This window comes from Anticarsia gemmatalis, chromosome 4 (genome assembly GCF_050436995.1).
Source record: "Anticarsia gemmatalis isolate Benzon Research Colony breed Stoneville strain chromosome 4, ilAntGemm2 primary, whole genome shotgun sequence".
Taxonomy (NCBI): domain Eukaryota; kingdom Metazoa; phylum Arthropoda; class Insecta; order Lepidoptera; family Erebidae; genus Anticarsia; species Anticarsia gemmatalis.
Window position 1 is genome coordinate 14287929 of NC_134748.1, and position 14717 is coordinate 14302645.

Here is a 14717-nt window from a genome sequence, read left to right on the forward strand (position 1 = left end):
AACTATCGCACACAGGAACTAACGAAATAAGTTGTACGTTATACACTGCGCAGTTTATTCCACACAGTCTTGTTGCTGAGCGGTTTCACGGAGATTTGAAACGCAACCAACTGGAAGTTGTAACTTACGAGTATTGTTTCAAGTTAGAAGTGTATTGTGAACGTCTTTGTATGAATGAAAACTATTATACAGGGTGTAACAGACAGGCTACCGAAAACGAAAAAAAAATGATTCTAGACATGATTCTGGTGCTTATGGCGTTGAAAATTTTCATCGCTTTTTTCATGAATTTTCCGATTTTTTATGCGTTTTTTTATTTTTTTTTCGGTATTATTTCGTTAATACTACACAGTGCAACATGAATATGAGAAAAAATCCGTCATATTACTGTTTTTCACAAAAAACAGCAATGGATTAAAACAACGTATAAATTCGCTATCAGCTGTCCGCGGCCAACGACACCGCGCCGGCGGCGGCCGGCCGCGACGGTCGACGTACCTACGCGCGCCACACAGACACGATTACGCACACAGCTGTCAGCCTCACTCTCACTAGTATGCAGCGTTACTTAGTATTTGTTCTTCTATGTTAAAAATGAAAATGACATAATTATCCCGCTCTCCGATAAAAGGTACATTAATAAGATTTAAAATGTGTGATATCTTATTATTATTACACGTACAAATACATACAGAACGACAAAAAATACTATTGATATTCTTTAGCGCTATAAAAATCTCTAATAAACAATTTAACAAGTATTGTCGCTTTGTTCTATTTGTTCTTGCAAACTTATTATTCTATTCGATATTTACACGCTCATTCATACAAGCGCGGTGCGACTCGAAAAGTAGATGGCCGTAGTGACGCGTGACGCCGCGACCGCGCGTGGATGTTACATAGATGGGATGCGACAAAATGAATGCTAAGTAATTCTCCGGGGATAATGAATTATGATAAGTTAGTTTCTCTGATAAGAATATTAATGGATGTTGATTGTTATCATTGTTATGTACCTACATTTTTTATGGTTTAATTAAATAAACGTTTCGTGTTTATTTTATTTACTTTAATCTGATTTTATGTTATTAAATATCAAAGTAGGTATTTTAAACTTACATCAATAATGTTTGTAATGTTATTCGGTATTTGAATAAAACTACAATGCAACGAGTAACAACTGTGACAAGTAAAAATAGTACCTAATGCCACATCAATATTTTATTCAATCTAATCTCTCGCTGGGATCCTAACTCGTCGCTCGTCACCAAATCGGCGGCGCGCGCACGGACGGCGCGGAGGGAGCGGGTGGCGCGGGCGAGGGGCGGCGCGAGTGAGCGGAGAGGCGCCCGCGCCGGCGGCTCTCTTTGATAGTTCGAGCAATTCGCTCGCGGAAGACGGAAGCTCTTCACCGGTGTCGTTCGTTATGTCCTATTCGTCGTGTCGTGTGTGAACTGTTGTTTATTATTACTTGTTATTGTTTCGGTTTTGAGCTGTTAGTGTTTTTATTGTTATTATTTTTGTTGTTATTGTTTTCGAAGTGCAGTTGTGTTCGTAAATAGGAAGAAATGTTGATGTGCTATGTATGGTGAAGCACGTGGAAGTGCACGGCGTGCTCTGCACCTGTACGTCCGGATCCAAAGGTACCTACTCAAACTCTCGCCATACACCAGGTAATTGCGTGTTGATAGACATTGATAACAATTCGTTTTAGCACTTTCTTATTATTGGTTACATTCTGCTATTATTGTTTGATTTCACGTAAGCCAAGTAGGTATCTACCTACTTACAATTTTACTATGAGCTATTGTAACATACGAGCGTACTTACGATACCTACCATAAACGATACATGAGATTGTTATCTAATAATACATACTAGTGAGCGCATAGACGTGGTGGTACGCGTACGTACCGCTGATTGTTGGCAGCTCCTCGCATGATCAATTATTGTATCAACCACATTGTAAAACTTTTGGCGATTGAAAAGAGTGGCCGTGAGTTTCTCGCTAGCTCTTCTCATAAGGCTCTACCCCCTTTCCGAGCTAGTGGTAGATTCAGTAATTGTAACGACTATCGTAAGTGTCAACATTTGACCTAAATGAATAAATGATTTGATTTTGATTTTGATACCTACGACGCGTCGCGACATGTCGTCGCTCAGCGCGCCGCCGCCGCCAGAAATCTCGTAGGCATGCGCGGAGATATATCGCGTTGTTCACTATACATTGAATGCTCAAAAATGACTAACTCGGGAACCAATCATTTCCGAGAAAAATGGTTGAAGTAAATTTCGCGCATTTAGTGTCACAAAATTAACACTGAAGTTTTCGGTTAACCGTCGTTTACACCCTGTATACCTGCCTCTTATAAAAGTTTAAGCTGTAATATAATGAGTGTTGGTACCGAAAGAAATTAAGAAAAGGACAAAACAAGTCTTCTTTTGAGACCGATTGAATTGGGTAACAAATAATGTTGTAATTATTTCTTCACAACAACTGGATTTGCTATTTCATGCAATTTAAAAATTACAATTACTAATAAAATTTAATAGCTAATAATGGCATTAAATGGCAAAATGCATCAAAGATATTTTACAAAATCATTTGGCAATACAATCGATTTATAATTGGTTTGTAACTCAATATAAATAAACATTTATATGCTCTTCTACTAAACTCACTTCATATTAACATTCCATTACAACAAAAAATAAAAACGTATAAAACTGCATGCTTCACACACTTAACTTGTACTCATTTCAACTTATACCAAGTACTTGAACAGCACTGTGTCGAGAGCGTGAAGTAGTTACCACCTCGCTTCACACATTATCTCACACTAAAGAAACTTGTCAACCGAACACTTTGTGGTACAGGTTACTGAATATGTACTATCAGTAGATATAATTGCGCTCACCCGTCGGTGAAACATCTGTGTGTTAAGCTAACCTTGGTGCGGTCACTCCATAGATGGGTGGCCGCATAGTGGTAGTCGAGCTGGGCGTCTCCGTGCTTCGGTGGGCACGTAAAGTGCAGGTCCTGGTTGTTGTCAATTATAGCTTTGTAAAATGGTCATATGAGTGATATGACACATGAAAGAATGTGAATGAGACAAGATAAGTTTGTAAGGAGCATTACAAGTTCTTTGGTCCCTGTCTATCCCTATGGGAAAAGGGCGTGATTTTGCGTACATGCTTTAATGGTATAGCAACAACCAGAGTGACTAAGGAAAGATGATTTTATTCTCAGGCTAATAATTTCTGGTTGTATTTCTTGAGGCACGTGCCAAAATACGTCTTCAAGACTGTTTGTTTTTGCAACGTAGAGGCTTTATACATGGAGAGATAGAACATCGTGTGTGAAGATGTTTCAAAACAAACTGTATAGTGGGACGTGTTGTAGATACGATATTCTAGCGTATCATGCACTTTCCACTACCTATATGTATAGGACCAATTAGACTTTGCACGTGTTTAATTATATTATTATTATGATGACATTCTTTTAAACAGATAAAAACTAAGTATATCTTCCGCTGTTCAGATAATCCATACTTCCATACTAATATTATAAATGTGAAAGTAACTCTGTCTGTCTGTCTGTCTGTCTGTCTGTCTGTCTGCTACTCAATCACGCCTAAACTACTGAACCAATTTGCGTGAAATTTGGTATGGAGATACTTTGATATCCGAGAAAGGACATAGGCTACTTTTTACTCCGGGAAAATATCTCATTCCCACGGAAAACAGCGACAATCGGAAGAAACCGCTCCACCGCTTTGCGGTTGCACTGGCGCTTTCACTAGATGGCGCTACTGGCAATATTAAATCGCACTATCATTACGTTTTATGTCTTAGCTGGGTAAGCCTACGCTTTGGAGATTTTTAACCGAAATTTGATTATTATGCTACTTACGTTATTCTAATCAGTTGGGGTTATACTCTTTCGAATTGATATTAGTTTGAAATAGTTTCCACTAAATATTTCGTGTTAGTTATAATAAATTTGTTTGTATATTCTTTTAAGTAGTTTTAATTACATTCTTTTCGTATTTAATGTTAATATTATACCCATTTAGTGGTGTTTGGTAGAATTTCGTGTTAGTTTAATTGTATATTCTTTTAAATAGTTATGAGTATTATATTATAGTATATGGTCACCCTTTCATGGAACAACCTCGGCAAGCGTAGTTTAACCTTAGAGTTGGATGCACGCGGTGGTTACTTAGCTACGAGGTTCTCTTATCTATACAAATATTATAAAGCTGAGTTTGTTTGAACGCGCTATTCTCAGGAACTACTGGCTCGAATTGAAAAATATTTGTATGTTGACCATTTACCGAGGAAAGCTATAATAATAAGCTATATAACATCACGCTTCGGCCAATAGGAGCGGATTAGCTACGAAAATTGTTACAAAAACGAGGAAATTATGACCCATTCTCTCTCATGTGACGCAAGCGAAGTTGCGCGGGTCAGCTAGTAACATTATACTTTTTGTTTTACTGATACCGATATGGAGTCAACGTAAATGCAGCTTGCCATTAGAAATCATCAAACAAAGAAATATTTATGACTAGCTGACCCGCGCAACTTCGCTTGCGTCACGTAAGAGAGAATGGGTCAGAATTTTCAACCTTTTTACTGTTACTCTGCTCCTATTGGTCGTAGCGTGATGATATAAAATATGCTTTTTTTTTCACGAAAAATATTCTCAAAATTATTTATATCTCTTAATATAACGAAGTCGCGCTAAGGCATATCCGGCATTAAAACAGTTGCCATGACAACGGAATACTGTTAATTGAATGTGTCATTATAATTCGACTTCGTTCGCCACCTGAATTTTCCCGGGAAATGCGTCATTTTCCCGGGGTAAAAAGTAGCCTATGTCCTTTCCCGGGTATCAAAATATCTCCATACCAAATTTCATGCAAATTGGTTCAGTAGTTTAGGCGTGATTGAGTAGCAGACAGACAGACAGACAGACAGACAGACAGACAGACAGAGTTACTTTCGCATTTATAATATTAGTATGGATGACATCAAAGCAGTCACAGATGACAAGACTATTTTGTCTGTCTTAGTGCAGTTTGTTCTTTCATATAAACGTCTAGTTCTTTTGTTTCGTTATAATTATGTGTGTCTTTGATGATTTAAGCGCATGATTATGAATATGGCGTCTATCTAAGAAACAAAATGTTACTGGATAAATAAAAAAAATGCGTTGTTATACAAATACTTAGACTTGAATTATTTCTTCTTGTTTAAGGTGGAGCAAAAGGAATAAAGGGTAGGCTACTATCACTGCACTCAGATTCAATTTCCACGCAAAACCAATACATAAAGTATTAGTTTTGCGTTACGAACAGCACATACATAGAAATTTTACTATAAAATAAAAATTATTTTTACTGACGTCAGAACACATTTTTTATTGTACCCTCTACAAAAATGATTACTTAATAGATTCAAAGCAATTTGCAACTATTGGAAAATATTATAAATACGTGATTTCATTCAAAAGATCTGAATGTGAAGCTGATTGATCAAATTGTAGGTGATTTGTGATCGATGACGTCATTGACGACTGAGTGACGTCACGGTGGAATTGAATCATGGTAATATGAATGCTCGTTTCATAAAACAGCGTTGTGTTACTACGCAAGATACTTTAAAGGGCTGGTTGATCACAGTCTATATTTTTTTCAGGATTGTCTATACGGGGGTTTGCAAAATTTCCTTACAATTACGATTATCACTAAAACGTCAATGAATATGACTCGATGTATTCGGTTAGTTCACAATACGTTGCGCGCTCAAATACCTTCTTCGTCATTACTTATTTTTGATCGTAAATAACTATCACACAATATTTAGTACTATCCATATATAGATAAGATAACGCCTTCTTGCCAAAGGTGTAGAAAGAGACCAGTAAATAGTATAGTACAATTATTCTATTAAAATCGAAAACTATACAAAACTGCATGATCCGATAGCTACTCGTATTACTCGAAAACAGTCAATTTCACACATTATTAAATGAACAAACATAAAAAGCGAATTTATGACCTCCGCAGTACGTTCGCGATGGAAATAATATTAATTAACGTATAAAACCAACAATATATGAGCGGTGTGAGTGTCGGCCGTGTTGGCAGTGTTGGCAGTGTCGGCACACAACAATAACCCTTTATCTACCGCTGCAGGTCGCGCCGTTTTAAAAGCCGAAACCTATCGTAAATATTTCACCGTATCTGCACTCGGGTAGGGTTGGTTCTGTGTCGATTTTTCCGGATTTTCGGAATTAAGTGTTTGGTTGATAAAAAATATTATTTTTGTGTACTATATTTTTTCAATGCTGGGCACACACCTTTCCCGCAAATTTCCTGAGCCCTTGGTCAATCGGTTTGTTAATTTGTCAATTAAGGAGTTTTTCATGGAATATAATATTTTTTGAATTGACAACTTTTCAAAATTTTAAAGTACCTAAAATAAAAATACCATTTCTTCATTTTCTCATCCTGAATACAAAACATATTTTTTTATATTTTTTGGCTCAACATTTCGGGAGAAATAAAATAAAAACCAAAAATTACGCTGTGACGTCACATATACGGAAGAATAACGTTACCTTTGCCTTTGTAATTTGAATATAAGTTATGTAGATTGACATTTGAAATGTCATTAATGTTTTAAAGTAAACAAACACGAAAATACCACAATAAATAGGTTACTGAAGTATTTAGCATCATTTATGAACTTTAAACATTATAGATTTCTCGAAATGAATCCTAGTTAACAGTATAGGGTTATGAAGGATCTCAAATATTGTTTTGTGCCATCTTACGAAAGCAGTTCTGGAGACGATCGAAAACAATTTTTTGCTGCGCCTAACTTAAACAAGCAAGAATAGTGTAATACTTTGGGTGTTGTGTGTCCGTGTTTAAGATACTCAAGCCACACTGTTATATATAATAAACTAATTCAGATGAAAAAGTCACAGTAGCATGTGGGTCAATAAATCTCCATAGTCCTATAATAAAAAATGAATAAAAAGACGTAAACTAATTTCAATTTGTTTTATTTAACACTTTCTAAAATAGTCTTAACAATGTATTGCTTCCAGAATGGTTCAGCGTCTTCTAAAATCTTTGTAGTGTAATTTGCATTATACTCAATTTGTGTATTAATTTTGTCTGTTCAAAAGTTGGATCAGCAATACAAAACAGATCTTTCAGCATGCATCTGAACCATTATTTGGGCCTTACATTATCCTTGGAGTTTGCCATTTTTAACATAATTCTTGATTGTTTTTCCACTTATTGGGCATTTTATCCCCAGAACAAATTTTGCAGAAATCCCATCTGGTAGAACACCAATAACAGGGGAAATTAGAATTAGGCCTGAACTTAGAATAACTCCAAAATCATTTTCTAATATTTTAATTAATTGTTTTTATAATGTTTTACTTCGTCATATGGCTTAAAATTCAGGGACCTTATAGCCACCTAAGATACTCTGCACCAAAACACCATTTCCTGTTTGACAATGTACGGCTTCATAGATCCTAGAACCAGTGACTCTTCCCTGACACATGGAATGCCACAGCTTTGAATCTGCTTGATCTTTTGTTGCTTCAGCCACACTGTCAATCACCTTTTCACTTTGAGCATCTTGACAGAACTGATTAAAATCCCTATAGCTATGGTCTTGCTGCTGGTGTATATACTGGAGCATTAAATTAAATATGCTGTAGTCATTTAAAGTAGGCTGATGTTTACCACAATAATTCAGAATTAGTCCTGAGTCTATTTTACGCTTCTCACATTCTTCAGAAAATATGGACAAAGTAATGCATAAGTAAGTATGTTTTCGTGCATATATTCCAAAAGCATTAAGTTATTTACTATGGGCAGGTTCCCACTATCAGCAACTTGGAGTCCTTCAGATACCTCCATGACTTATAAATAACGGAGAACGGAAAATAATAACTTATAAAACAATTAATGTATTTGTAAGCAAACAATAATACGATAGACGCGCCAGGTTGACAAGACACTGACATTTATATATATTTTTTTCAAAATGATGTGACTTGTGAGGCAAAGGCATTATGCTATTCCGCCGTATGTGTGACGTCATTTGGCACTTACGTCTGTTTAGAATGAAACAATTTTCAAAGTGAAAATCATGAATGAGAATAACTAAATATCACAAAAATAAAAAATATGGGTCCCTTTATTTCACATCTAGTTTAGAATAAAATGATAATATATGTTACTTAAAAAAATGAAATGTTGTCAATACTCCTAACTCTATGTTTTTTTAATATATTTATTATAGACACTATGCTCTTGAAACAGACGAGAGATTACAAAGACTACCTCTAGACAGTCCCAGCACAAAAAATCCTACTTAATGTGACAACTGCATTCATCATTATTAAAGATAAAAGCATTTAAAAACAAAACCCAAGTCTAGACCGATTAACAGAATCTCTTCATAGAGTAATGGCACTACTTATAACATAACGAAACTTAAAGCGTAACTGATGGACGTGTCAGTCTCAAACGAGCGAGGTTCTCGTTGAAAAACTACGGTGCTTATGTGCGTTGTGACAGCCCTGGGCAGTGCGGATAACGGCCGGTCATTGGCGATATTCGCCGCGGCGAAAAACATTGTCGTTGTCGCTTATAGCGAAAATGTTACTGTTTGTATAGATTACGATATTTTCCCCTTTTTTGTATCGAATGCAACGATAAATGTGTATTGTATTTGAGGCTCTGCCAAAAGTATTTTGTGTATGAAATCACGGGTAATTTACATTTTATCATTTTCAGATAAACATTTTATTATTATTTTGTACAATTATAAAATTTTTGACTGTGCTTAGAGCAAAACGTTAATGCGGCTTTTCATAGCGTGGCATAAACATTTAACATAAACATTTTTTTCTATAAGAAAAACTATTTATATCATACAGCAAAGCCGAACAAGTTAGGTTATAAATAAAGCATAATTATCTAACAACTTAACGACTAACTATAACAGAAAAATAACAATAACGACCTTGCAAACAGAATATATATTATTTCCTCACAACACTATCAGAATATCTAAGTTCATATAACGAGTAACATAATACTGGCACATAACGAAGCAGTTATTATTATTTGATTACTTATTCACGAGCCGAATAATATCATATACGTAGTTGAGAAAACAAACCACGCAGTTTGGGAATTGAAGGAAACTGAGGAAGCCAGAATGATAGATAATAATATATTAATGAATCGGATACACTTGAGAACGTATCGAGACAATATTTGAACATATTATTGGTATTGTGTTTGTTCAATTGTAGTACTTGACTGTTTGAAATAATAATTTGACGTCATCGCAAATCTATACTAATATTATAAATGCGAAAGTAACTCTGTCTGTCTGTCTGTTACTCAATCACGCCTAAACTACTGAACCAATTTGCATGAAATGGAGATATTTTGATACCCGAGAAAGGACATAGGTTACTTTTTACCCCGGGAAAATGACGCATACCCATGGAAAAATTCAGGTGGCGGACGAAGTCACGGGTAAAAGCTAGTAAACAATAAATATCATTAGACAACTCACTCAACCCACCACACACGGCGCTGCGGTAATTGCGACGAGGTGAACACTTTAACTACTGCGCCAAACGTACAGTTAATATTTGCATGTGTATATTACTGTCTCGGAGGTCTGTTTGGTGGTATGTAACGTAAGGCTTGGTTGTCAAGTTGGGTATGATGTTATTAGGCCAATTTAGATAACTAGATTCTAGCAAGCAAGGGAACCAATAAAGTGACCTGTCTATAGCAATAGGCTGGCCTCCTGCTATACGTGGCTAATTAAAAATATGGCGAAACGTAATTGTATTTCATACGCCTTTGCTTTTGCCAATTGACATTCAAAATGTATATCATTAACACCAAATATTATTTTATATAATAATTTTAAAACAGTTCATAGCAAATAAGCATCATTATAAAATTACAAAGTGACCTTGAAAGCAACGTGGAAAAACTAATTTCTATCTCACCGGAACAGTGTCGAAACAATGACAAACACTGTCAGTTTTAATTAGAACTCCGACGTAGCAACATCTTCGTACAACAATCACAGAAACTTAGTAATTATGAGAGTAAAATCAATTATACCACCGTGGCCGAGTGTAATCGCGATAGTATTATGTGCTGCTAGCTTGATTAACAGTAGAGAGGCTTCACGTGATGATGAGAACGAGACAAAAATGGCAGTCTTTGACGACGTCCCCATGAAGAACGATCTCGACAAATATCTAACTAGACTGGAAAGAATCGTACTCTTCTACAGCAGAAACAAAATCTACCTGGATTTGAACTTAGCGTTTGGATTGTTCCTAATAGACTTGAATCTTAAAACCATCTTCAGGATCAAGGAAAAGAGGCTACCATCGGACGTTAAGCACCGTTTAGCGGCGATACTGAAGAAGAATAAGGAAGGCGTGGAGTACTTTCTGCAGAAGACCAGAAATGATGAGTCAGTATTCACTTCTCCGTTGTACAACATCGTAAAACTATTATTCCAAAGTCCAAACTGGCAGAGATATTTGCAGAAATTTAAAACTGATCTACTAAAACGGACTAAGAGCTATTCGAAAGCACAGCTGGATAAAGTATATTCCGACTGGGATACTTATGTGCAGCATTTATATAAGTTTCAAGATCACGTGCCTCTGCCGGCGATGTCGGATGACTGTATAAGCGAACTTGCTAAAAACCCTATCAATAAGAACCGACATTTGACTCGGTGTGAAACACACGCATCGTGCGTCCAGACTATAGAAAAAGGCACAAATTTCGGCTATGCGATAACACATAGATATTTATACGTATTAATGGCGAGGTATTCCCGCGGCTGCACCGTTATCTCCGCGAGTGAGGATAAGCGTATGTTGGACAAATTCTGTGCAACGATGTACAATGAGGCCGAGTACATTGCGAACCATAATTTTGAAGTCTCTGATGTACTAATGGAACAGATTGCGTTGTGTTCTTTACAAGGACATGTGCAATTTCTAAGACGATCTTGGATAGACCAGTTACTTGATTTTCAAACAGCTATGGGATGTGTGAAGAGTCATAATTCTCGTAGAATGGAAGGCGATGTGAGAGAGCGCGTGTCTTGGCAGTTTTCTGTTGAAAATAATGAGATTTTAAAAGGGAAATGTAACACTCATACTACGGCTACGGCTGCGGGGATGCTTTCAGCAACTATACGGTTTCTATTAGAATCTTTCTATTGAATCTTTTGATTAAATATATTATAAGTTTGTTTATGTAAAACTGAATTACAATTACTAATATGACAATTAGTATTTGTTGTGGAAAACATATAGTTAGATAAAATTAAGTATTTCAATCTCGTGTTGTGTGTTTATAAATACCCGTGTTATTAATATTTGTAAGGTATGCTTAAGAAGTATATTTATACTCATTCTACTTTTGCTCATAATAGACAAGCAACAAAATCTTAAGTAACATTTCTGAGAATCTGTAACAAAACTGTGCTTAAAGGTATCAAAGAGTTTATATTTAACTAAATGTATAAAGTTCAGTGATTCCGCTATTATTTGCCCTTTCACTAATTCTAAGTAAGAACAAAATGTTCAAGATTCCAGCAAAGAGCAAATTGTTTAGTTTGAAGTGACAATCATTGAAACATTTTTGGAATATTTTTAATTTTATTATTGTAACTTTCGTTTAATACTGGACTAGACTCAGGCAAAAAGGGCTTGTTTGAAAAAATCTGCTATTTCTAATCAATAAGGTAGAATGATTAGCTTCATACATACATTAAATTCCCGTAGGGGTAGGTAGAGATAGAGAGATACCAGAAAATCCTACTTGGTACGATTCTTACAAACTTCAGCACCGCCGGTTGCATGTACGACGCACCTCAACTTTTCGCAGGACATCACCGATATGATTGAATGAATGTAAAACCAAAATTTCGTAGAGTCCATACTCAACTTCTATAATACGCACAGGAAAAACTACACCAGGTAAATTACAGATTTGATAAACAGCCTAATAACCTACACATCAAAATAAGACTGTATAATATAGCTGCGTTGAACAGAAATAATACACAACTTAGTAACTCCACAAACATCTTGATAAAGGTATTTGAATCCCCTTTTTATAAAAGCTCAATGTAAAGAGAGTATCAACTTCAAAGCGAGATTGTGACGACAAACATTAATAAACTTGTGCAAACAAACAAATATTATGACTTTTATTACTTTAAAAGATTATTTTTTAATGAAACGGAATTAGTTTCTTTAGAATGTAGAAAGGAATATTGAAAGATATTTATTAGTTTTGTTATATTTTTATACCTATAGAGTTGTATAACGGAATTAATGTCAAAGGCATTATCTCCCAGTTTTCTTTGAGGTCATGCAGAGATTATTTCATAAACAGACGAAAAAATGCGTATTAAGACGCACCATTTAACTTAATAAATACATCAGAACATAGCTACAAACTACTGCTCGCAAATCGAAGATATTCGAAGAATAGAATTTGATTGATCATTATTTCGATAATAAAGACAGCGAACAGTTAATTCTCTTCGCCTGTTTATTAATTAATTATCAAGCAATCCCTTGCCCAGTAGTGCTAAAAAAATTAAATCTTAGTCTCGAAATATTTTTTTGCTTAGTCGGCCTTTTAAAGGTAACAGGAATGTTTGGGCCGAAGCGTCACCATCTTACCAATAGAATAATTAAGTGTAACAGAAGAGCTATTTGATGGCTTATTTCCCAACCTTCTCGAATTACCTTCCCCAAAGCCGATACCTCACCCGCCGGGAGTCGAACCCGCCACCTTTCATTAGCGATTTAAGGAATCACGTTTCCTTAATTAATAGGACGCCTTTTGAAAAGAATAATCTCAAATATTTGTTTTAAATGAATTTCTGTTTATTTTGTTAGAAAATAAATTAGGAATGGATTTGGACGTAATTTGAGATATTGTGACAACAGATTTGTTTATTAATTCTAAATAACAGTGTCTATTTTAAAATCATTACTTTCTATACATCTTAGAACTGACAAGTGACAAATATGTTTGGTTAAAACGACATGCTATTCATAATTTTGATTTTGATTTAGTTAATTTAGCAAAATTCTTGAAGATTATTACTCTTCAAACTTAACTTAACTTGTTTAAAAGTGATCCTACAACTTTTGTGCCATACTAACTAAATCCAAATGGCTAATTACGTTAACTTTAGAACTTTTATTACGTATTTAAAAGATGTGAAGAACTTACAATTAAGAGTAATAAAATACCTAGTTAGTAAGAAAGAAAAAGACATGTGCAATAAAGTGTATGAAAAGTTATTTCCACTATGTAAAATACTACCAATTGATAAAAAGGTTGAATACTTAATAGGTTTAGAGAATTATTTTAGTGATGATTACAAAAATGTTGTAGAAAATAAATATAATACAAGAAGAGCTAGAGAAAAAAGACTGATTAAACCTAAAATAAAAAATTATTATGGAGAGCGTACAAATAAATATATAGTACCAAAAGTATTTAATAAGATTGATGTGTTAAGACAGACTCCCAAACTGAGTAATTACACCATTAAAAGAAAACTTAAAGCTACACTACTGAAAGACTGAATGTTAATATAATTATAAACTTACATATAATAAGTAGATACATACATAATACGTATTATATAAGAAGCATTATTTTATGTTTATCTAATTTTGTTGGTTGAAATGTTAATTTAATTTTTAGTTTTGATGTTGATATTTATTATTTTGTTTTAAGTCACTGATTATTGTTTGTTTAGTTATTTAAGTATGTCATGTTAGTCAGTAAGAGCGCATTCTCGCCGTTAAACTAATAAGTTTGGCGAGTATAAATTAGTTAATAGAATAAGGTAAATTGTAAAAGTACAATAAATAAATAAATAATAAAAAATAATGGCAATTCAATCGATACATGCATCCATGATTACGTTGACTTAAAAAAAGGCCCAAAATCAATGATCTCCCTTTCAACTAAAACTAGCCTTATATTGGTTTCCGATCATTGGTTTAGAATCATTATCATGATTCTAAACACAAAAAACCTCTCCATTTCTTTTATCAAAGCAAAACATTAAGAAAATGAGGACAATCACGTAATTTATTCTTTCAAATTAGCCACTATCCGGCTATTAGTCGGCTATTTGGCTTGCTTCCCGCCACAACGGCCACATTACGGCTTAATGTGCACTTTCACGTACATTGCTGGTGCACTTAGCCGGCTGTGATGGCGAGACGCACACAACACGTAATGTAATACGTGTTTATGGAAATTATTGCGTTTGAAACCTGTGTTGGAAAGGTTATGGCTTTTCTAAACGTGTAATGGGTTTTTCGTAATTTAGCAGCGTGATTTTTTATTTTTACCTATTTTAAAGTGATTAACTATTTCTTATTTTAGTGAATGTGATGGAAAAGTAAAGCCTTTCAAAAAGATCACGACTTCTTCCCATAGCTATAAGCAGGGACCAGAGAACGCCGATTATTTACTACGATCGAATTACACAAAATATTCAAATCTATTTCATGATCATTTCTATACCACCAGTGCTAGAATACAAATACTATTTATGTCTTAATT

General features: G+C 34.8%; 2 protein-coding genes across 2 annotated transcripts in view; one reads left to right on the forward strand and one right to left on the reverse strand.

Moving 5' to 3' along the window:
* The window catches only part of AstC-R2 (Allatostatin C receptor 2), a 158598-nt gene that overhangs the window by 50117 nt on the left and 93764 nt on the right, over positions 1–14717 (reverse strand). The window lies entirely within an intron of this gene.
* LOC142987828 (uncharacterized) lies at positions 10112–12296 on the forward strand. Its single transcript, XM_076136766.1, has one exon. It carries the CDS (start codon positions 10184–10186, stop codon positions 11330–11332), a length of 1149 nt encoding a protein of 382 aa, XP_075992881.1. The 5' UTR covers positions 10112–10183; the 3' UTR covers positions 11333–12296.

Excerpts from the sequence above, each read along its gene's own strand:
- LOC142987828 (XM_076136766.1), top strand. The coding sequence starts at position 10,184 with ATGAGAGTAAAATCAATTATACCACCGTGGCCGAGTGTAATCGCGATA.